Here is a 23,822-nt window from a genome sequence, read left to right as displayed (position 1 = left end):
ACATATCAATGTTGCACTTAGTTTACGGTGATCTTGTTCAACGTTAGTTGCAATGCAACTGTGAGGCGGGTCTATTGAAGCGATCTCCCAAGAGTCGTTTTTCTTTTTGTAAGATGCAGCCAAACGAAACTTACAAAGCATGTTACGACATTCGATAACATACCTTCTCGAATCAGTGCGTTTTACTATGAAATCAGCAGAGTTGTTCATGTGGAATTTTAGAAATAAAACCAAACCAAACCAAACCAAATCAATGCGGTTTGGGTTGGTTCGGTTTTTTATAATATTTTTATTGAGCCATATATACTCCTATAAATAACGACATAACTTTGTGTTTAGTCATTCATATATTACTAAATAACATCAAAATTAATCATATTTAGACAAACGTTTCATTCAATATACAAAAAACCAGATTAGACAAAAGTGGAATAAAAGACAAATATAAATAGTAGCATAAAATAATATCAAAGACATTATAATAAAACATAAAAAAAACATATGAGATGAGAGATTAGAGAAGATGAAAAAAAGAACATAAGAGATGCGAGATTGAGAAGAAAAGTGCAATAAAAATGTAATTGGAAGAGAAAATAGTAACATAAAAGATAAAAAAAGAAAAAACATAATAGAGGACTTATTAGAGTAGAATAGACGAGACCTACATGGAAAAGAAGATGAGAAGAATTTGTGATACTACTATGAGAGATTTAAGAAGGTTGAAATTGAAACCCAATATGTGATTAAGAGAAAATCGTTCGTAATTGTAAGGTTAAGGCATACTAGGTTTGAGGTTTGGGTTGGATGTGGAATAAGTGAACTTTGGGTTGTAACATAATGCGGTTTGGTTTAGTTTAGTTTGGTTTGCAAAATACAAACCGCAAACCAAACCAAACTGTGTGGTTTTATTAAAAAATGACCCAAGCGAATCCGAACCAAATGCGGTTTTTTGTGGTTTCGGTTTGGTTTGGTTTGATTTGCGGTTTTCTATTGGGTTAGTTTAGTTTTGAACACCCCTACTCTGAAGTGACGTGTCGCACATGCAAGCTACTCCGAAATGATGTGTCAACCATGCAAGCTACTAAGAAGTGACATGTTCAGACATGCAGAAACACACTCCAAATGAATTGGCGCCCCCATTCATTACTTGCACATGGGCGCCAATCCATTTGGAGACACCTTGTCAAAGCATGCATTTAGACCTCGAAACCAAGCAGTTAGACCTAGATCTTGCATGCATGTCCCTATGGAGGCGCCAATTTGAATGACGACCCCTCTTAAAGGTTGTACATGGTCGCCAATTCAAGTGGAGACACCATGCAAGCACAACTTTTCATGCTCTCATCCATTTTACTATAAATACATCCACTCCATCAACACTTCTTCTACACCATCACTCTCACTACTTCTACAATACTTATTCTACAATTTCATATGCAATAACTTCTTGTAGTTTCATCTACACCAACCCACCGATAAAATGTTTATCCTCACAATGGGCGAATCACATAGAGGAACGGTTACAAACATCGCAACATATGTAAGTTTTTTCTTTTGTTATCTTTCATCTTCACCAACCCCCTTTTATTTTAACATACCAACTTAGTCAAGTTTTGTGTTCTTTATTTTATAGGATGTATCAAGGTTCCGGACTCGGGTCCACGAATATGTCCATATGGACCTGATGACTCAACCTTATGTTGAACTCGCCGGTTTTGGTCATATAAGCAAGATTTTGTCTTGGTCCGTAGATAACAAATTCATTCTAGCTTTATGCGAAAGATGGAGACCAGAGACACACACATTTTGGTTCCCAACCGGTGAGTGTACCGTGACGTTAGAAGACGTCTACATGCTTTTGGGACTGCCCATTGAAGGTAAGGCTGTTAATGGTAAAACCAACTATGCAAATTTAATTTGCATGGATATCTTGGAGAATGATTTATTAGATGATAACGCAAGAGGTCAAGGTATACTACTTTCACGCCTTAAGTCGTACTATAATAGTTTATACTTAGATGAGCATTCTACAGAAGATGCTCGAATAATAAAAACTAGGTGTTACATTATGCTGTTAATTGACTCGTTTTTATTTCCCGAAGGTAGTGGTTCTAGCATGCATATTATGTATTTACCTTTACTTATACATGTAGATAGAATAGGAAGTTACAGTTGGGGATCTGCTTGTCTAGCCTATCTCTATAGCTCCTTGTGCAAAAACTCAGACAAAGACACATCTACATTTTCCGGATGTGATGTTTTACTACAAGCATGGGATTTGTCTAGACTACCATCCCTAGCACCAGTCAACAACAAACCTTTCACATTTCCGTATGCACAAAAGTAAGTTGTTTAAATTGCTATATCTTTAGTTACTTCTTTAAAGATTATTATCTCTAACTAATATTTTTTGATTTTTTCGTGTAGATGGTCTGCACGTGGTATGAGTTACAACAGATCTCCAAGACACTGTATTACTCAGTATCGCAACCTGTTGGATCACCTTCGACCGATAGACGTAAGGAAAATAACTTAATAATTTCGTTATATTTTGTTAACTTCTTCTACCTAGATTATAATCCTATCTTCTTTCACATTTTAGTTCATTTGGCGTCCATACCTTAATTTGGATCATGACCATCAGGTCAACGCTGAAAATGTGACCGTATGGACTGCATGCACACTGATAATACGGTTCACAACTGTGGAGATGCACAACAGTGATCGTGTAAAGCTGCTGTTCGGTATGCCTCAAAACATCCCAGATCCCCCAGCTAGCCTAGGAGAATGGCATATGCGCAAAGTTAATGACCAATGGAACTTCAATCCATGGCATCGCAAGATCGGAGTGTCGCAAATGGAAGCACCGTCATGACCATGTATTAACTGACGCAGTCATGCCAACTGAAGAAAAACCAAGTCGTACTTATATGACTTGGTACAGATCGGTTGGTTTTCTGTTCATCGTCGAGGATATGTACTTGTACGACCCAAGCCAGATGACTTACACACCTGACACCTCAACATCAAACCCCTAACAACAATGTTAGATCGGATACACACAACCCACTGTCCGTCAAACGTTCCGTTCAACCAACACACAAACATACAACCAAAACATACCATACACCCAACCCCAATACCAAGAGCATACCCCATACCACCACCAACAAATTGACCATTAACCTGAGACTCAACATCGCTTCGCACCCACCCCATCACCCTACCAAAGTCGCCTAAGCCAGAACACCCAACGATCATTCAACACCAACCGCCCCTCCTCCTACCATAGCCAAGAAGCCCAAACCTCATAAAACCAAAACATCCAACAACCCTATCTCTACCATGAAGGAGAATTGCCATCCAAGGCGCAGCGGAATTTAAAAATTTCTCCATTTAGTGATCTTTACGAATGGGCATGATCAGTGATAGAATCGTTACCTCTTGTGGAGATTCAAACCTTTGGTGCAGATTTCTGATAATGATCAAAACCTTTGATACAGATCCACGGGGCGATCACGAACGTTGAACGATGACAACGTCTCTACTCAGTCCACACGAACGGATTCCTTCAATCGCAGTGCTAGCTGTTATGAATGAAGGCTTTGAGTGAGAGAAAGAGGGAAACAAAATTCCAAGTCTCTACTTGAATTTTAGTCTGAGTGGAGTCACAATGCTTCTACCCAAGGGGTTCTATTTATAGAACCACTTGTGTGGGCTTCAAGCTAAAAAGCCCACTTAAGTGTATTTTGCCCATATCTCATAATATGCCAAAATCACTTAAGTATTTGGTACCTTACCATATTTCGTTTCCACTTAAGTGCACCGTACCTTACGGTGTTCCTTAGTTACTCTATTTCTCATCAATCCGTCCTTTGTGTGTGACCCTATAGGTTTTCGCGACGTTGGCAATTATATTAAATCACACATTTAACATAATAAACAGGGAGCGATATCTAGCAACACATCACTGCTACCCAAGTCACGAAAATGTCATGTGATCTGACAAAACCTCCTGCGATAATAATTATGTGTATAATTACCCATTTGCCCTTATGTCTATATTGAACACAAGGTATAGACCGTGTCATCCTTGTCCAGTTCAATATTGGGCCCATAGACATTTATCTTGTTACGCAGGATTGGCAAATTCCATCTAGGACACTCATGTCCCTCAGCATGCTTCGTGGAGTACCCATCAACTGTCTTTATGGTTATCCAGTTACGGACAACGTTGGATCAGCAATAAAGAACTCGACTCTACATCTAGGATCCATAGTGGTTTCAGGTCGAAGAGTGGTATACACTATTATCACCATGAGAATAACTTATGACACTTTGCATAACTTTCTATATAGTATTCTTATAGCGGGTCAATCCGGTATAAATATTACTCCTAATATTCATACCTATGTTTAAGACTTGATAACTCTTTATCCATGATCCATGAGATGTGATCATCAGTCTACAAACATAATAGTCTTAATGCTTTAATGTTATCCCACTTCACATTAAAGCTCAACTACAGATACTTTAAGAACAGTGCCCTTATGTTTAATGTGTTCTCATGATTAAGTCACACTTAATACATTAAACGGACTATCTATTCTAGGGACTTTATTAATCAACCATAATAAAGAAAATGCCTTTTATTATTAATAAATAATTCGATACAAGTACCAAAAGTATTGACCTCTAGGGCTTACACCAACATACCAAACACCCCAACAACCTTTCCAACCTTTCCTTGACGCATCTTTCACACCCATGTCTCCCTTCAACCGTCCCGGTCGCCTATCAATGAGCCATCCACAATCCAACTTCTCTGGCATGGGTCATGAGCTCAGCTACGGCGGTACACCATCGATGCATACTAAAGACTATGCCGACTTGTCTGACTACCTCAACAGGCCTTCTCCTGCAGTTGGAAGTGACGCTCCTGGTCCCTCAGATGCTTAAACACCTGTACCGAATCATCAACGTGGGTTAGGGCCACGGGTTATGGTAGCTAGAGGATGTGGGACCGGAGGTCGGTTAGGTGATCCCAGTCATCACCATTAGACTTCTTTGTGTAAACGACAAATTTTATTAATATCAATTGGTCCTATATCAAATTTATCTATCACGTATACCATTTACAAAAAAATATTGCATTTTACACTGAGACTCCAATTGAATTGGCGCCTCCTCTTAAGTCCTACACAGGGGCGCCAATCCAATTGGCTAGGGCACCTGCCCTAGCCAATCCAATTGGCGTCTCCATTCAATTTTTAAGAGGAGTCTCCAATTCAATTGGCGACTCCTCCTAAAAGTGGGGTAGTTTGAGAATTTTTTTGAAACCAGGGGTGTTTTGGAATTTCCTTTAAAAAGTGGGTTATTTTTGTAAAAATTTCGTAATTTGTAATTATAGTTAAATAATATTAAGAATCTAAACATTGTAAGTATCAATTTTAATTAATATTATATGAAATAATAAAAAATTTATTTAATTTTTAAATTTTACTAAAAATAATATGTAACCATTTATTATTAAATTTATTTTTAATATAATTTATTAATTATATGAAATAACAATTTATTTTTAAAAAATTTATTAAACAACATTTTATTTTTAATTATATTATGTAACCATTTATGTAACCATTTATTGATAAATTTACTTTTAAGTATATTAAATACCAATTATTAAATACTTTTTTTATTTAATTAATGAATTTTATTAAAAATATTATGTAACCATTTATTAATAAATTTATTTTTAATACAATTTATTAATTATATGAAATAACAATTTATTTTTAATACAATTTATTAATTATATGAAATAAAAATTTATTATTAAATTTTATTTTTAATATTAATTCTTAATTAATCTTAAATATTTATTACAAATATTAAATAAATAAAAAGATATATAATTTAATAATATTAAATAATTATTAAAAATATTATATAAAAAAGTAATTAATTTATTAATATTTTTTAAAAAATTTATTTATATTAAATATAATATTTTAATTAATATTTAATATTAATTAATTATTTTAATTATTAAAAATTAATTCAGAAATTAAAAAAAAATACTCCATCCTAGATAATGCACCAGACTGCAGTTCTGGGGTGTCTAGGATGAAGGGTCCTAAAAATTAATAAAAGATTGTTACTAAAAGACAAAAAAAAAAGTGGCATTATTGGATATTTTTTTGAGCAGATGGCGTTATAGAAATAAACTTTCAGCAAAGTGCATGCAGGTCAAATTCTCCATGTTGGATCCTTCTATACTTTCTTGTGCATAAAATAGTTATAGTATTTAAGAGATTGACCATTCATGGACAAAACTATACTATACTTTTTTTATTTGATTACAAAATCAGTTAATACATGTATTGCATAAAAAAAATTATTTAAAATTCCAACGAAATTTGTTAGTTAATGAGTTAAAAAAATGTATATTTAGTTTCTATATTAAAAGACTTTAAAAGTAATTCAAAGGTGTATAATTGAATTTAATATGTTTGATTAGTTTTTAAAATACATTTGATTAGATCTTAAAAACAAAATTTGAAATTAAAATTTATATATAAAAATAAATTTAGTATTGATTCAAATATTTTTTAAATAATACTTAAATAAAAATAATATTCTTATATGAAAAAAAACTATTAATTAAAAAAATTATATACCAAAAAGATTATAGTTTAAAAATATTAAACCATTTTAATAAAATAATTTTAAAAACAAATGTGTTTAACATATTATTAATAAGTTAAAAAAATTATATGTAACTACGCAAATATACTAATAGTTACATATTTAAAATAAAAATATAATAAATATCTTTCTTTCCCTCCCATTCTTTATTTTCCTTTCTCTCTTAAATTTTTTACATTTTAGATCTCTCATATTCCACTTCCACTAATATTAGAGATAAGGTTTATCATAACCACTTTTATAGACTATTATTTAGTCTATTATTTATTTTCCCCTTTATCTCTTATATTAGTTAGTTTATTACTATTTCTTAGGTCCAATAGCTTATATAAACAGTCAATTATAACATTTATTTCATGAGAAACATATATGAATAAATATCTATAGTTAATCTTTAATGTGACATCCGAGCACGATGATTCCGATGATGATCAATTTGATCAAGAACCTCAATCCACCATTATCCCACCCAACCCTGCATACACTTTGAATAATTCTGATAACCTAGGAACCCCTCTTGTTTCTTCAATCTTGAATGACAATAATTATCGTACATGACTTCGAACCATGAAAATCGCTCTGCGCGCGAAGGTGAAACTCAGTTTCGTTGATGGTTCTATCAAGAAACCTGCCCGCAATTCTGCAGATTTTTCCAGCTGGGAGAAAGCAGATTCCATGGTCATGGCATAGATTATTAATGCGGTCGATCCAAATTTGCATGGAAGCATCTCGCACGCACCAACTGCCCGTGAAATTTGGATTGATCTTGAAGAAAGATTTGCCCAGATCAACGCACCACGCATTCATCAATTATGGCACACCATATGTCTTATGCATAAAGATTCTAACATGAGTGTAACAGAATATTACACCAAATTCAAGAGCCTTTTCGACGAACTTGATGAACTCCAACTGATACCGGAGTGCAATTGTGGAGCCTCCAAATTTTAACCAAATGAGATGATGAACAACGTGTGCATCTGTTTCTTGGTGGTCTTGACAACGATCAATTTTCTCAAATCAAGGGCATCATCCTCAAATTCGATCCCCTCCCACCGCTGCAACACATTTTCAACCTTATACAACGAGAGGAATCATGGTTAACAACGGATACATCAAGAAGCGTTAACACCAATACAGGTTCAACTTTTCACTCTTCCAAACATGACAAATCAAAATGGCGCGAATAGCCGAAAGTTAAGTGTCATCACTGTGGTAAAAATGGTCATGTCAAAGAAAAATGCTTTGAAATTGTCGGCTATCCTGCACATTGGGAAACCAGAAGAACTCTAAGAAGAGACCATAAATCATCAGTTGAAAAATGTGATGTTGCAGAAGATTCAATATTAGGGCATGCCTTACATGGCACTCGCACCAAAAATCCAGTTCCTCCTCTCGATAACATGAGCGGTAATGTACATGCAACTCACACATGGATACTTGGTAGTGGTTCATCTCATCACATGACTTATTTACCATCTATTTGCATAATATTAAGCAATTGTAAAAGTATTTCCAAATCATTACTCCCACGGGAACATCCACCCTTGTTGATAGCATATGAGATGTATTTTTGTCCCTTAATTTCATACTACATAATATGCTTCTAGTTCCTTCATTCAACTGCAACTTGATTTTCATTCATAGATTGACTCGTGATCTATCTTGTACGGTAACTTATGACCAAAATTGTTGCATAATCCAGGACCCTCTAACGAAGAAGAAGATTGGATTCGGTAGCATGTATGAAGGTGTCTATCTGTTCACAAAGTTATCTCAACATGGATTCTTAGGGGTAGCTAAGAAAGACTTAACTACTTTGTGGCACACTAGAGTGGGACATCCTTCTCCTCAAGTTTTACAATAAATTTTTCATCATCTTAAATGTACTTTTGACTCACATAAATTAATCTGTTGTGATATATGTCATAAAGCAAAACAATGTAGAAACTCATTTCCTTCTAGTAATAATAAAGCTATTACAGCTTTTGATTTGATCCATTGTGATCTTTGGGGTAAATACAATACTGCTGCATATAATGGAGCATAATATTTCCCTCACAATTATTGATGATTACACTAAAGGAACTTGGGTGTACCTAATGAAATCAAAAACTGAAACACTACATCACTTGACTACTTTCTGTAATCTGATTAAGCGACAATTCAATAAAACTATCAAGAAAATCCGCAACGACAATGGTACAGAATTTGTTAACTCCAAATTCTTAAATTTCATTCACCGAGAGGGCATAATTCATGAAACTTCTTGTGTTTACACCCCACAGCAAAATGGATGCGTAGAACGTAAACATAGACATATATTTAATATAGCGCGAGCATTATGTTTTCAAGCCAACCTTCCACTACACTTTTGGGGTGACTGTATTTTGAATGTAGCATACTTAATCAATCGTACCCCTATTATTGCTAATAAAAGCCTTACTCCCTATGAGCTTATTTTCGAAAAGGCACCCCAATATGATCATCTATGCAATTTTGGATGTTTATGCTACATGAAGAATGTCTCCAAACCACTAGAAAAATTTGATCCACGAGCTGACAAATGTTTATTCCTTGGATATCCACAAGGACAAAAAGGTTGGGAAGTTTATAATCTTCAAACTCATACTTTCCATATATCACAAGACATCTTCTTCTATGAGGATACTTACCCATTCCTTCAAGCATCAAACCCATCTTCCACCAACATTGTTCACAATTCTGAAGAATATTATAGTTATGAAGAACCAAAAACTGATTTGGACCATGCAAATCGCTCACCAGAATCACCTAGCAACACTCCTGCACAAGATGATCATAATCCAACCAACCCAGTTTCAGCTTCCCAAATTTCATCCAATGAGGATGATGCGACCGAAGGGGGGGCACACTGAGGACCATAATCATGTTGCAATAGAGTTACCACCAAGAATACGACAACCACCTGTTGGCTCTTAATTTCGACGCCCATTTTAGAATTAAAAAATGGAGTTCTCTGTGAAGATGTTTCGACTGGATCTGATATTGGGAGCTCTAGTTGAAGATGCCTTGATGAGAGGATCAAGATGTTGCAGGGACTTAGAAATAATTTTTAGTGTTTGAAGATGTTTTTCACGGGAGATTCAAATTCAAATAAAGGAGGGAACTTTTGTTCTTATCTGAATTGCTAAAGATACACATGGAGCATAATGGATAGTTGCATTCATGCAAAGCGCCATTTGTCTCGATGTGATAGAAAGGTCGTTAGAAGCAGTTATTTCGATTAGTATAAATAAAAGGTCTTAGTGCTAGGGTCATGTGTGTTCAAAGTGTGTACAAAGTCTGTAAAATTTACCAAGTATCCGCGTGTAGAGAAACAGTAAATTGAGAAATGTACGTTCGATTTACACCATTGTCATTTACTTTGAAGTAATTGAATTCATCTTTATTTTCTAGAAATATCTCTTTATTTAAATGATTTATCTTTGTTTCCATTTATCTTTGTTCTTACAACGTTCTCTTTACTTTGTGTTGGTAATTTCCTTTTAAAGTATCTTCACGAATCACTATTATTGAAAACACTGTCGAAGTGTTTATGTTCACTAGCATTCACTTTAACAGATGATTAGCACATGTCCTAGGATCAATCTGATAGATCCTGTAAGTAACCAAATTTAGTAATTTGAAAGATCAGTGGTTGTTTACCAATTTTCACGGTAAACACCACCACAACACCTCAAAGACTTCCATTGCTACAATGTGAATCCCAATATCAAATATCCTATTTCAGATTTTGTCCACTATGACAACTTCTCCTAGAATCACAAAGCTTATCTTGCAGCAATTAGTAACACTAAAGAACCTACATCATATACTCAGGCAAGTGAACTGCAAGCGTGGAGAGATGCCATGGCTCAAGAACTTCAAGCATTGGCAGACAATCAAACATGGGAACTAACCACTCTTCCACCTGATAAAAATTTAATAGACTGTCGATGGATGTACAAGATTAAGCATAAATCCACGGGAGAAATTGAGAAGCATAAAGCTCGTTTGGTTGCAAAAGGATTTACTCAAACTAAAGGAGAGGACTTCCATGAAACCTGTGCACCCGTTGCAAAAAGGACAACGGTTCGATGCTTACTAACTGTTGCAGCCACCAAACAATGGATCCTCCATCAAATGGATGTTAGCAATGATTTCCTTCATGGCTATTTAGATGAAGATGTCTATATGAAACCTCCATAAGGCTACAAAACTACACATCCTAACATGGTGTGCCGATTGAAGAAGTCATTGTACGGGTTACGCCAAGCCTCTCGAAATTGGTATTCCAAATTATCAAAAGCATTGATTGACTATTGTTTCCAGGAGAGCCATGTTGATCACAACCTCTTCACGTACACCAAACCATCCATTTTCATAGTTGTCGTTGTTTACGTTGATGACTTAATCATTGTTGGAAACCATGAAGAAGCTTGTGCTAAATTCAAGCACTACTTGAGTCAATGTTTTCATATGAAAGATCTTAGAAAACTTAAGTACTTCCTCGGTATCGAACTAGCACACGGCCAAGAAGGCTTATTTATCTGCCAACGAAAATATACACTTGATATTCTTACTGAATATGGCATGCTTGGTTCCAAGCCTTCCCCATTCCCCATGGAGGCCAATCACAAACTTGCCTTGGCTAATGGACCACCATACTCTGATCCGTTAAAATATAGACAACTCATTGGTCGCCTCATTTACCTCACAATCACAAGGTCAGAATTAATATATTTTGTCCATGTGTTTAGCCGGTTCATGCAAACACTCCTCCAAGATCATTAGGACGCAACCCTAAGAGTCCTTCGATACCTTAAATCCTCCCCATGTCAAGGCACCGTCTTACCTAAAAACAATGACCTCCAACTGGTTGCCTTTTGTGATTCAGATTGGGCATCATGTCCCATAACATGAAAATCTACATTAGGATATTTGATGAAACTTGGAAACGCCTCAATTTCCTGGAAAACAAAGAAACAAGTGACCATCTCTCGCTCCTCTAGTGAAGCTGAATATAGAGCCATGACACATGCTACAAGTGAAATTATTTGCCTTCGCAACTTACTGAATACTCTTCAAGTCCCTTGCACACATCATGTCTTCCACGAAAGAACTAAACACATTGAAGTCGATTGTCATTTCATCAGAGATCATATCCAATCAGGCACCATCACTACGGCTCATGTTTCAACTCAACACCAATAAACTGACATATTCACCAAATCTTTAGGAGCTAAGATTTTCCATGACTTCTTGTCCATGTTAGGAGTTCATAATCCTCACTCTCCAACTTGAGGATTATCATAACCACTTTTATAGGCTATTATTTAGGTTGTTATTTCTTTTTCCCTTTTATCTCTTATGTTAGTTAGTTTGTTACTATTTTTTAGGTTCAATAACTTATATAAACAACCAATTGTAACCTTCATTTCATGAAAAACATAGATGAATAAATCTCTATAGTTAATCTTCAATAACTATCTCATCCCCTTTTGACTAAGACTCTCATAATTATCCTAACAAATTCACAACTAATTTACAAACTTGGAGTACTTCAATTAGGAATCATATTGCAACTTTTTATGTAACCTGAGTTACCAAGTGAACATAATTAATCTCAACCATTCATTAATTTCCACATTTTCTTAGATCCGGTATTATCAGTCAAGAAATGCAAGTAAGCTTGACCGTTGTTTCAAGCTGTCTTGGTTGTACATTTTAAGTGTAAATGCATAGTGCTAATTATTTCTGAGGCAGTCAATGCAAAACACAAGGAACCTCACTTGTAAACTTGTTTTTGTTCTCGTCAAAGGAGGAAAATGAGGAACACATTTTGTCTTTGTTTCAATACTATGAAGTATGAACATGTTGACTTTGCAGTTTGCATACACATTTTGTTCTTTGTATGGTGTTGTGCCTATTCACCCTTTTGTCCAAATCTAAAGCTTAGCAATGATGGAAAATGCTTATCAATAATAATACTCAGAAGGAAAGTATGGTAAAAACATTGGAGTATTTTATTTACTTGATCAATACAGAAACATAGTGCAACAAGATAGTTACAGATTCAATTAGACATACATTATCACAATGCTTAATTTCAATCTATCATTACTTTTTATTTTCTTGAAATTCAGCATGTTGTAATGAAAACAATAATATTATAATCATTCATTTAGTAATACATTTATACTACTAATTAGACCTACTTAATCACACATTATTATTCATTTTATTTCATATATTCATCAAATTAACTAGTGCTTGATTTGGAACAACATGATCCTGACATTCTTACTATCAGGCCTCTCCTTAGGATTATCCATGGTGCAAAAGCAAGCAATCTTCAAAACCAGAAGCATTTGTTCCTCATAACCATTACCGATGAGCTTTGCATCGATGGCGTCCTTAGGATTTTCCGAAGTCATCACATTCCTCATCCACTTGACCAAACTCATCTCATCAGTATTCTGAAAAAAATCATCAGAAGGAAGCTTTCCTATCACCAAAACACCAAGCATAACACCAAAGCTATATATGTCACACTTGTCACTGAATTTGAATATCTGATGATACTCAGGCGCGATATATCCCACCGTGCCAGCCACGTTCGAAGTACTGATATGCGTCTGCGCGTCAGGCATTGCTTTCGCGAGTCCAAAATCCGCAATCCTAGCTTCCATATCATCGTCAAGAAGAATGTTTGCAGGCTTGAGATCGCGATGAATTATGCGAGGACTATGGCTCGTGTGAAGGTATTCAAGCCCTTCCGCGATACCAAGTGCAATCCTATGCCTTGTCAACCAATCCAACTCCGCTTCGCCTATTTCAACTTTGTGCAACATATCCTGCAAACTTCCATTCTTCATAAACTCATACACAAGGTAATGACAATCAGGTCTAGAAACATGAGCCAAAAGAGGCAAAAGATTGCGATGACGAATCTGACCGACAGTATCAATCTCCGACTTAATTTGTCGCATCTTCTTATGCAGAAGCTTACTATCTTCTTCAGCCAACTCTGCTGCATCCTTAGATGGTTGAATAATCTTCTTGATGGCAATCATTTTACCATTACTCCCGGGTAGTTCCGCCTTGTAAACCTCGCCGCATCCACCTCTTCCGATAAGTTCCAACGAAGCTAAACCGTCTTCTTTCTCCAAGAAAGCTAAATCCTCAGCTTTTTTAATCAAAGAACTATAAATTGCAGGACCAGAACCTTTTCCTTTTCCTTTAATCACAATCAAAGCCAACTTAAACAACAACGAAAACACGAAACCGGAGAGTATCCCAGCGAATGCTCCGGCCACAAACCCAAGAATCCATCCAGTTAACTTTCTCCTGTTCTTCTTATGCTTGTGGTGAGGATCCACTGCTGCAGGACCAGGTGCTGGAGCAGGAGAATGAGAATTCGAATGCGAACGAATCCTCGTTCGATTTGAATTCGAATTCTCATTCTCGGCAAGGATATACCGTTTAGTCGCGGTGTTGGTATTAGTATTATCATATTCTACAAGCTTCTGATTCAACGGCAGGCCTTCGAGAAAACGGTTACCAGAGAAGTTAAACTGTCTGAGGTTACGAAAAGACCGAAGCGAAACCGGAACTCTTCCTGTAAAGTGATTGTTTGCAACAGAAAGAGTTTCTAGATTGGGAAAATAGCGAAGAAAATTCAAGTTTCCGGAGAGTTTATTTTCGGATATATCAAGAAAACGAAGACGAATGAGTGAAGAGAATTCAGAAGGAACTTCACCGGAGAAAAGATTATCTCCAAGATTAAGAATCTCAAGCTTTCTGCAGTCAACTATGGAGGAAGGGATTCGGTCAACGAGTTTGTTGTGTGAAAGAGAGAGTTCTTTGAGTTCTGTGAATTTTCCAATGGTTGGTGAAAGCGTGCCTCTGAGTTTCTTTGAGTTGAAAACGAGTTTTGTGACTCGGAGGGAATAGCTTTCGTTGTTGGTGAGTCGTCTTTCACAGAACACGCCCTCCGTGTTACACGGGTGGTTGGTGGTGTTGGTTTTGAGTCCGAGGTTGTTTTGGAGAGTTGTGAGGGCTTTTGCGTCGGAAGGGTGGAGGTGAAGTTTGGCATGAATGGAAAAAAGAAGAGAGAGGAATGAGAAGAGTAATAGGATTTGGTGTATAGTGTTGTTTTTAGCCATTGAGGCTATAAGTGTTTTGGTGTTTCTGTTTGGAAATTAGAAGTGGAAATGGATCTTCTGAAATCTTTGTTCTTGATCGTTGTTTGAGTTGTTTTTGTTTATTTTTTATAGGCATAAAACGTGTGGACTACTCACAGACTTTGTACTCAGTCTTCTTTCAGCTTTGAATTTTCTTACACCATTTTAGAAGTTTTTAGCATTTTAATATTAATTTTGATTGGTCTCTTTTTTCTTCTAGTATTATTATTTTGAGTTTACTCATGTCACCCTCTTCTCTTGTATCTCAAATTAAAAACAAATCCATATGGTCCAATGGGAAAATGCTTATGATCTTCATAAGCAACTTTGATGGAAGAATACCTCAACAACCAACTATTATCGCCCTAACTAGTTATATAAATTCTATTATAATGTTTTATCAAATTCATAACAGTTGTTTAACTTCTCTCCATATCGACAAATCTTCTTTCTACGTGTTCAAATCACCTAAATATATTTTCTATCATCTTTTTTATCATAGGTACTACTCCAATATCCTCTCTAATATTGTTATTTTTAATCTCATCTCGTCTAATCTTATAACACATCAAATGTAACATCTTTGTATCGGCTGCACTTTACTTTATTCATGTGTTAATTTTTAACCGTCAAACATTATATTTCGTACAACATCGTAGGTCTTATCGATATCTGATAAAACTTTTCCTTCACCTTGAGTGGTACTTGTGTGTCACATAAAACCCCTGAGAACTTCCATTTTAGTAATCCAGTTTGAGTTTGATGATTTACATCCTCTTCTATTTCTCCATTATTTAGTATTACGGACCCAAGATATTAAAATACATGACTTGTGGTATGATATGGTCTCCAACTAGAAAAACACTTCTCCTTTTGGTAAGCTTACATTTCATATACTTTGTCTTACTTCTGCTTAGGCGGAAGCTAAACATTTTTAAGACTCGTCTTCAACCTGTCATTTAAATTCTCTTTCGAATCTTCAAGTAGAACTATATCATTTTCAAAAAACATACATTTTGGTGTTAGCTCTTGGATGTGTTATGTGAGGACATCCAAAATTAAAAAAGATAAGGGTTTAGGGTTGAACCTTGGTGCAATCAAATTATAAGAGATAATTGTTTGTCTCTTTACCTTGTGTTTGTACACTAGTAGATACCGCTTTATGCATATCTTGGATAGTTTGAATGTAGGAAATCCTAAGTCATTTATTCCCTAGAGATTTGTATAAAATCGTTAAATAAAGTCTATCATACGTTTTCTCTAAGTCAATGAAAATTGAGTGCAAGTTTTGTTGGTCCATCCGACACTGCTTCTTCATTCATCAAACATTTTCTTTGACATCATAATTTCGTTAAAGAGTTTGGTGAGTCATTCAATGTCTTAATCTTCAATAATTTTCCATACTACAACAATTACTCATCATTTTAAATGCTCGATTCACCTCTTGTTCTTTATTTAAAATCTAGGTGTTAATTCTTTCACCATGGTTCTTTAAACATGCAATTGAATTTTCTTAATAGTCAAAGTTTTACATGCAACACATACATGCATTCATCGTTCATCCTAAGGTCTCAAGTTCAAGTGTCCATGCAAGCAATTTCCCTTTTATCATATGTCAACATTCTGAAGCAATAAGGCTACCCGAATTTATTCCTAAATTAGAGAAATTGCATAGTGTTTTCAGTAAAGTTCATAATTTAGAAGAGTTAAATCATAATATAGAAAAATGACATACATGAGCAATCTATGAACTGGATTAAAATGCGAAAATGTGATGTTTTCCCCTTGGATGTTCTTCTCTAATGCCTGTTAGGGTTTTACGTATGTGAGAGTTAGATAGAGTAGGAAGAAATGATTGGAATGAGTGTTTTTAAGTTTGATTGCATTCCCTAAAGCTCTGTAACCGGTCTCTCGCTAGGCGAGCTAGTTTACGCTAGTCAAGAGCCCGTGTTTTGAATTTTGGGTCTTCTTTTGGATGCACTAGGCGAAAATTGGCATGGCCATTTCACGCTTAGCGGTCCCACCTTTTGTTTGCAGTGGCACTTTGCTTTCATCGTTGCGATTTGAAAGAAATAAGTAAGAATAAAGACTACCTAAAAAAAGCTGTTAAATATGGTTGGGTTGTCTTCCAACAATCATTTGTTTAATGTTAATAGCATGAAGATAGTCAGTGTCACGTAATACCTATTACCTCAAAACATATCTCATGGTTTTTGATCCTGACCTTTACTTATCTTTTGTCCATGTCCACCAACATCCCCATGGTCTTCATGAATGGTCGACGCAGAATGAGAGGTATTTTTTAGCTAACCTCAATGTCTAACACCATGAGATCTATAGGAAATGGGAATTTATCAATATTGATTAATACATCTTTAATAGTTCTCACTGGCTTCCTACAAGTCTTGTCTACAATCTCCAATGTTTATGCAATTGACTCTATCTTGATGCCCTTAATCCTCTTCACCACCGATAACGGTATTATGTTTACACTTGAACTTATGTCAAGAATGAAGGTGTGAAAAACACAAGAAAGGGGGAGGGGGTGAATTGGGTTTTAAAAACAAAAGCTTTTTACCAACTTAAAAACACCACACAAGTGTTAAGAACAAAGAGATGAAAACACAAGTATTTTTATCCTGGTTCGCTTGAAACTCAAAGTTATTCCAGTCCACCCGCCAAAGTGATTTTTCCTTATACACAAGGACTTAATCCATTATAATCAACTGAGTACAGTGATCATAAAGAATAATCTTCTTTATCTTCTCAAGGATCCAACTATACCATAGTCTCCTTAAGGAATCACAAAGAACAACTTTTTGTATCTTCTCAAGGATCCGACTATATCCTAGTCTCCTTAAGGAATTATAAACAACAAGTTTGAATAAATTTTTTGTGTAAACAAGTTGCTTCTACATAAGCAGATTTTACACAAATGAAAAACAAATACATAAAGAAAAACTGTGTACAAAATTGATAGATTTTTATAAAGGAATAAACTTGTCAAATTGTTGTAGCGCTTCAGCATTTTCTTTAAGTATTCAAATAGAGCAGTTATCCACTGTTGGATAGGTGAAAGGAGTGATACTATGTACTATAATTCCCCCACAAATTTAGTGACAGATGTGATGTATAGTATTGTTCTTGCTCACGATATCAGCTAGTGAAAAAAATATTTGATTTGTATCATATACTATTTTATCACGTATCTATTTGATCTTATCTTCAAGTTCATTGGCTTCAAATGAAAGTTGATGAAACATAAAATGAAGAAACATACAACTAGATTCAGAAACTTCAAAAACTTCGGTCAGAAACTTGACAGCGTCAGCAATCTGGCTTGAGCTCTTCAGTATCTTCAGAATATTCAGTCAGAACCTTGATAACCTAAATGCCTGACTTGAGATCTTCAGAATCTTCAGCTAAGTAACAAAACTTCAGAAACTTGCCATTCTTCAGAAGCTTAACGATCAAAGTCACGTCTAGAAGCAGAAGTGGAGAAAACGTTGCAGCTGCAACATAACGTATCTTCAAAAACTTCTCAAGAGTGAATCAGCATAGAAGCAGAAAGAACATTGCTGCAATAACTTGATACTTTTAATAATTTCTCATGATTAGCGCAGGAGCGGAATTTAGAACACAATGTTCAAAAACCAATGATGTTGTACATCATATACTCAGAATCAGAACTGGCTGTTAAAGCTACACAATAACAAACCATTAAGGTACCAAAATTGTTCTCACACAAATACAACATTGTTATCCTCAAAACTCAAGGTATAGATGCAGAACCAAATTTTGTTCTAACAACCTCCCCCTTTTTGATGATAACAAAAACATGTATTTTGATTAACAGTTTTGTACAGGGTAATCACAGAAAGATACATCTTACAAAAGCACAAAGCTCCCCCTGAGATGTATAATCCTGAAAGGATAAAATTAGAATGAAAGAACACTTCCCTGATTAACCTTTTTGAAGTACTAGAATGATATTCCACCAAAATCTGGATTGTCTTCAGAAGTTGCTTGAACTTATCCAGAGCACTAGTTGTCAAACTCAACATTCTGATGAACTCAAGAGTTTCAATTTTAATTTGGTTGGTTATACCGATTTTGATTTTGTCGATTGCAAATAGGATAGGAAACATACTGGTGGAACTTTCCACATGTTTTCAAACTCTTTAATAAGTTGGCATAGAAAGAAACATGTTTTTGTTTCTTTGTCAACTGTCGAGGCAAAATATATCGCAACCGATAGTTGTTGTGCTCAAATATTGTGGATCAAACAATAACTACTTGATTTTGATATTAAACTATAATATATTCTTATTATGTGCGACAACATGAGTGCTATTAATCTAACCAAAACTGGTGTTACACTCTCGCACTAAACATATTGAGATACATCACCACTTCCTATGTGATCGTGTTGAAAAGGAGACGTCGTATTTGAGCATGTTGATAGCAAAAATTAACTTGCAGATATCTTTACAAAACCTCTTGCGACTGAACTATTTTTCAACATTCGAACGAAATTAGGCATATTTGATATCTCAAATCTTTCCTAAATATGATTTGTTGCATGAACTTTTTATACTTTTGCTCTAACTTTCCTTGGAAGTTCAATCACATATGAGTGTATCCTTCATTAACTCATACATGAGGTAATATTGTTCCATTTTCCCTCTTTGAAAGTAAGCATTTTACTTTTGTATGTTGTTTATGTTCCAAATGCTTGATATGCTTGATGTATGAACTAATTCATGAACGTTCACTTCCAAAATTTTCAATTGATGTATTTTAATTTATATGCTTATAGTGACTTCATGTTATTTTTCTTCCATATTTGAAATATCATATTTGTGTATAAGCTTGGTATCTATTATTAGTTCTTGCATGGTATATATGAGATTTTTGTTTATCTATTTCGGCATGAAATATGTTTGAACATGTTATAAGGTAAATGAAATTCTTGTAGTGTAGCACTTTTATTATAACATTTCTATTTTTGGTTTAAGTGGTGATATATCTATATATTCTCCTTGCTAGAGTACACGTGTGTGCAACATTCATGAGCACCAAAAGTGTATCTCACATAAATGTGTCGCTTTTGAAGCAACTCAAGAGTTTTTGATTGTATTGTATCCTTCATCTTTCATGTTTATTATATATGTTATTTTGCATGAGTTATGACAACCATGTTATATTGTTGATTTAAATTATTTTATTTATGTTTATGCATTATCAATATTTCATAATTCTATGTGATGTTGTTTTATTGATGATTTTATCTTTGCAAACGTCTCTGTGTGTTTTATTGGTATATGCGTGTTATAAGATAATTCTCATGTATTTCTTTGTCTCTTTTTGATATTGTCAAAGGGGGAGAAGCATCTGCAAGATGAAGTTGGGATGCATACATTCAGGGGGAGCCTCCATGAAGACACGAAATACATCGTCTAAGTTTTTCCATCATAAAAAAAAAGGAGTATGTGAGTGCAACTTTCCGTTAAATGTATTTTGCATAATGCCAAAACTAGGACATTTTAGAGTTTATATATATTAGACGATATCCTCTGAGTCTGAATGTGCATCTTAGCATTACAGAGCATAAAAACATTTTAAAATGAGTTAGAAAAGGTTTCATGCATTAAAAGCAAGTTTTTATGGGGAAAATAGTCTATGTGTCGACACATATGTGCTATAGGTCAAAACATAGTAGAAATTTTTTCTACGAGTCGACACACACGAGTTACAGGTCGACACATGTAAGTCATTTTTAAAGCATGTGCTTCTATTTTATGTGACGATTGTATGTATCGTCACACGATCTATACAAGTCGACACATGACCTATACAAGTCGACACATGTGTAACACCTCAAAATTTGCCCTCCTCTCTTGGGACTAGCTTAATATATTGCATGTCATTTGTAGGTCATTAGGCATTGCATATTGCATATCATGTGGTTACATTGTGCAAATCATCCTCCTAAGTCTTGGTCAGAAGATAAGAGGTGGAGGTGCAAGCTAGGGTTTCACTCATGGGACTGGTCACTAACTATCTGAGGATTGGGCTATGAATTAGGGTTTTGGTTCTCAAGGAGATTGGTCTTGATCTTGGTTGCAATGATATATCATCATCATCATGGTTTTGTTATCATCCAGAAGATTCAAGAAGGTTGATCATATACCTTGAGATTAGGGTTTTGACCACTGGTCAACCCTAATCAGTTGCATTGGGCCAATCAGGGCATGACAGGGAGATGAGGTCTACAATGGATATGGGGATCATCACATGACTATATTGAGCTTATGGAGGCTAGGGTTTCAGCCTTGAGCCATTTCATCAGAAGATTGGGGCTCAGATTGATCAGTGCATTGCCAAATTCATCTATCAGTTGAAAAAGTCAATTGTGGTCAACTGTGTTTGATTTTATGGATTTGGAGGTGGGAGAGAGTTGGATACACTTCATTCATGTTGAAACAAGTTTAATTTGACATGTCAAAGCTCAAGAATGAAAAAAAATAAAGTCAGGACAAAAACTTCCAAAAATAGAAAGTGACTTGTAATGGAAGTTTCCAAAAATGGAAAGTTTTTCACCACAAAATTACATGTCCAAAAAAGCTTCAAATGAAAATTTGTCCAACATGAAAGTTGTAGATCCTGTTCTCACCTTTTCAAAAAGTCCAAGAACTTGAAATTCCCATGTATGGTTGACAAGTTATGGTCCATTCATTTTCCAAAAATACCTATAATCAAAGTGGCATAACTTTCACATGGAATGTCCAATTTGGGTGATCTTTTTGTGAGCAAACCCCATTTCACATGTACTTTCATGGTGTATGGTCCAACTTCATCAAAAATGGTCAATGCAAAAAGTCAAATTTCAAGTGGATTTAAGTGCATTTTTGGTGTGAGATAGTGAAATTGAGATTTACAAGGCCTATGGACATGAGAACCATTCCAACATACTCCAAATACCATTTAGAAGTTGTGTGAACTGTCATGAGCTGTCATAGTGCATAATTTGGAAAGGTCACTTTTGCCCTTGCATTAAGAAACTCATTTTCACTAATCACTTCCAATTTTGATAATTGAGATTAGCAAATTGGATTAGTGTGAGGTATAAATGGTTAACTGTAACAGAATTTGTTAATTACAATCACACTTCTCAAGATCCATAACTGAATTTCACAAAAACCTCAAATTCTCTCAAAAACTCCATCACTTTTTTTCATCAATCTTCATCAATTCTTCATCAATTGGCACGATTCCTCTTTGGTTCATCTTCTACAAGCCTTAATCCACAACTGTTTTGATAAATCGTGGCCAAAATCTCCAAGAATCTCAACTGTTGCAAGCTTGCACAACAGTGGCATTTGGCTAGTTCTTCCAATTGAAGCATTCTTGAGCTAAAGTACGAGTTGCATTCGACTTCCTTATCCATAATCATCATCTGTTTTTGGCTTTTGCTTGAAGAAACATCCAGATTCATCACTGCTTCATCATAAGGTGCAAAATTCGAAACTCTCCTTTGCTTAAATTATTAGATGCATTTTAAAGAGCTTTGAACGTAGATTAACATGATATGATTAGTTTTCGAATTGGTTAACTATTGAATGAGAAATCGTGAGTTGAATGTTTGATGTCCAAACTTGAATCGTTCGATCCCGTTGCCATGGTTAGAGTTAGGGCAAGATAGTTACATATCTTTGATCCTTGTTGGAGGACGGTTCTAATGACTATATGCTTGTTGATTTTGGTTACGATTGGTTGTTCTTCAATTTTCTGGATTTCTGGGATTGTTCTTGTCCAAGAATGCGCATGAACATATGTTTGATCCAAATTTGCCATTGCCTTGTTTGAAATCGTGTTTGGCGCCAGCTCTGGCCAATCAGAGCGTGCCATTGCTTCTAAGTGAAGCGACGCCGTTTTGGCCAGGCGCATTAATATTACAAGAATGCCATTTCCTCTTTAATTAATTATTTTATTTCATTTTCTTTTTCTTGTTTTATTTCATTTGATGCCACGAACTTGTAAAAATCATAGAGACCTCAAAACTTATCCAATTTTGGTGAGATTTTTTTCATGATATTCCTGAAGATGTGTAGAATTTAATCATGATTTTTGTGGAATTTTTGCATGTGTAGAAAATTAATTGGCTTAGGGATTGATTGTATGTGTCACATTTGTGTATACCATGCCATATCTCTCATGAAATGATGATACTTTCAAATAAATGGATGAAATTTTTTGTGCTTGTTCTGGACATGTTGATGGTGATTTTCATATGGAGTTTGTGATTTTTGGATACTTGGTGAAGGAGATATGAATTTTTGAATTGAGGTGTGACAATTTGTGTCACACCAAGCTAGGTCAACTTCATGATTTTATTTAAAATGCTTAGGAATGTTGAATTGAGCTGAAATTTTGTGTGTATGATCATATGAATGTCAAGATTACATGTGAATTTTGCTGGATTTATTGGTTGCGTTTTCTAATTGATTGAATATTTTCTTCCCTGTGTGCTCATTTGATAACTTTGTGTGACACATGTTACCATTTGCTTTGTGAAATTCTGGTCATTGATTGTATGGATGTAAAATTTGGTATGGGGATTGTAGACACATTATAGGACATTGTGGTTTTGATCCCATTCATTTCTTAATTGTTGTCACTGTTTTATGATTTATGGAAGTTAATGCTTGTTTGGATGCCTTGTTTTGGCTTGTATAAATGTGTCTGGACTTCTTGATTTTCATTAACCTACTTCCTTTTGTCCAATTGAGCTGAAAATTGACATGCTATGCCTTGAATGTGTCCTGTTTAGGTGTGAATTTTTGTGGAATTAATTGAATTGTTTTGATATGCTTTTGATTGAGATAGTTCTGTTTGGTCATT

General features: G+C 35.0%; 2 protein-coding genes across 2 annotated transcripts; one reads left to right on the top strand and one right to left on the bottom strand.

Moving 5' to 3' along the window:
- Positions 1–10,602: 10,602 nt before the first annotated feature.
- LOC127080115 (uncharacterized mitochondrial protein AtMg00820-like) lies at positions 10,603–10,941 on the top strand. Its single transcript, XM_051020442.1, has one exon. The coding sequence runs from the start codon at positions 10,603–10,605 to the stop codon at positions 10,939–10,941; it is 339 nt and encodes a 112-aa protein (XP_050876399.1).
- A 1,794-nt stretch (positions 10,942–12,735) lies between these two features.
- LOC127083747 (leucine-rich repeat receptor-like serine/threonine/tyrosine-protein kinase SOBIR1) lies at positions 12,736–15,030 on the bottom strand. The gene has a single exon (XM_051024081.1). The coding sequence runs from the start codon at positions 14,898–14,900 to the stop codon at positions 12,999–13,001; it is 1,902 nt and encodes a 633-aa protein (XP_050880038.1). The 5' UTR covers positions 14,901–15,030; the 3' UTR covers positions 12,736–12,998.
- Between the last annotated feature and the right edge of the window lie 8,792 nt (positions 15,031–23,822).

The sequence above is a fragment of the Lathyrus oleraceus genome, chromosome 5 (genome assembly GCF_024323335.1).
Source record: "Lathyrus oleraceus cultivar Zhongwan6 chromosome 5, CAAS_Psat_ZW6_1.0, whole genome shotgun sequence".
In the NCBI taxonomy this organism is placed as follows: Eukaryota; Viridiplantae; Streptophyta; class Magnoliopsida; order Fabales; family Fabaceae; genus Lathyrus; species Lathyrus oleraceus.
This window is presented reverse-complemented; position numbering and strand designations above follow the sequence as displayed.

Coding starts and splice junctions, on each gene's coding strand:
- LOC127083747 (XM_051024081.1), bottom strand. CDS start 14,900: ATGGCTAAAAACAACACTATACACCAAATCCTATTACTCTTCTCATTC.
- LOC127080115 (XM_051020442.1), top strand. CDS start 10,603: ATGGCTCAAGAACTTCAAGCATTGGCAGACAATCAAACATGGGAACTA.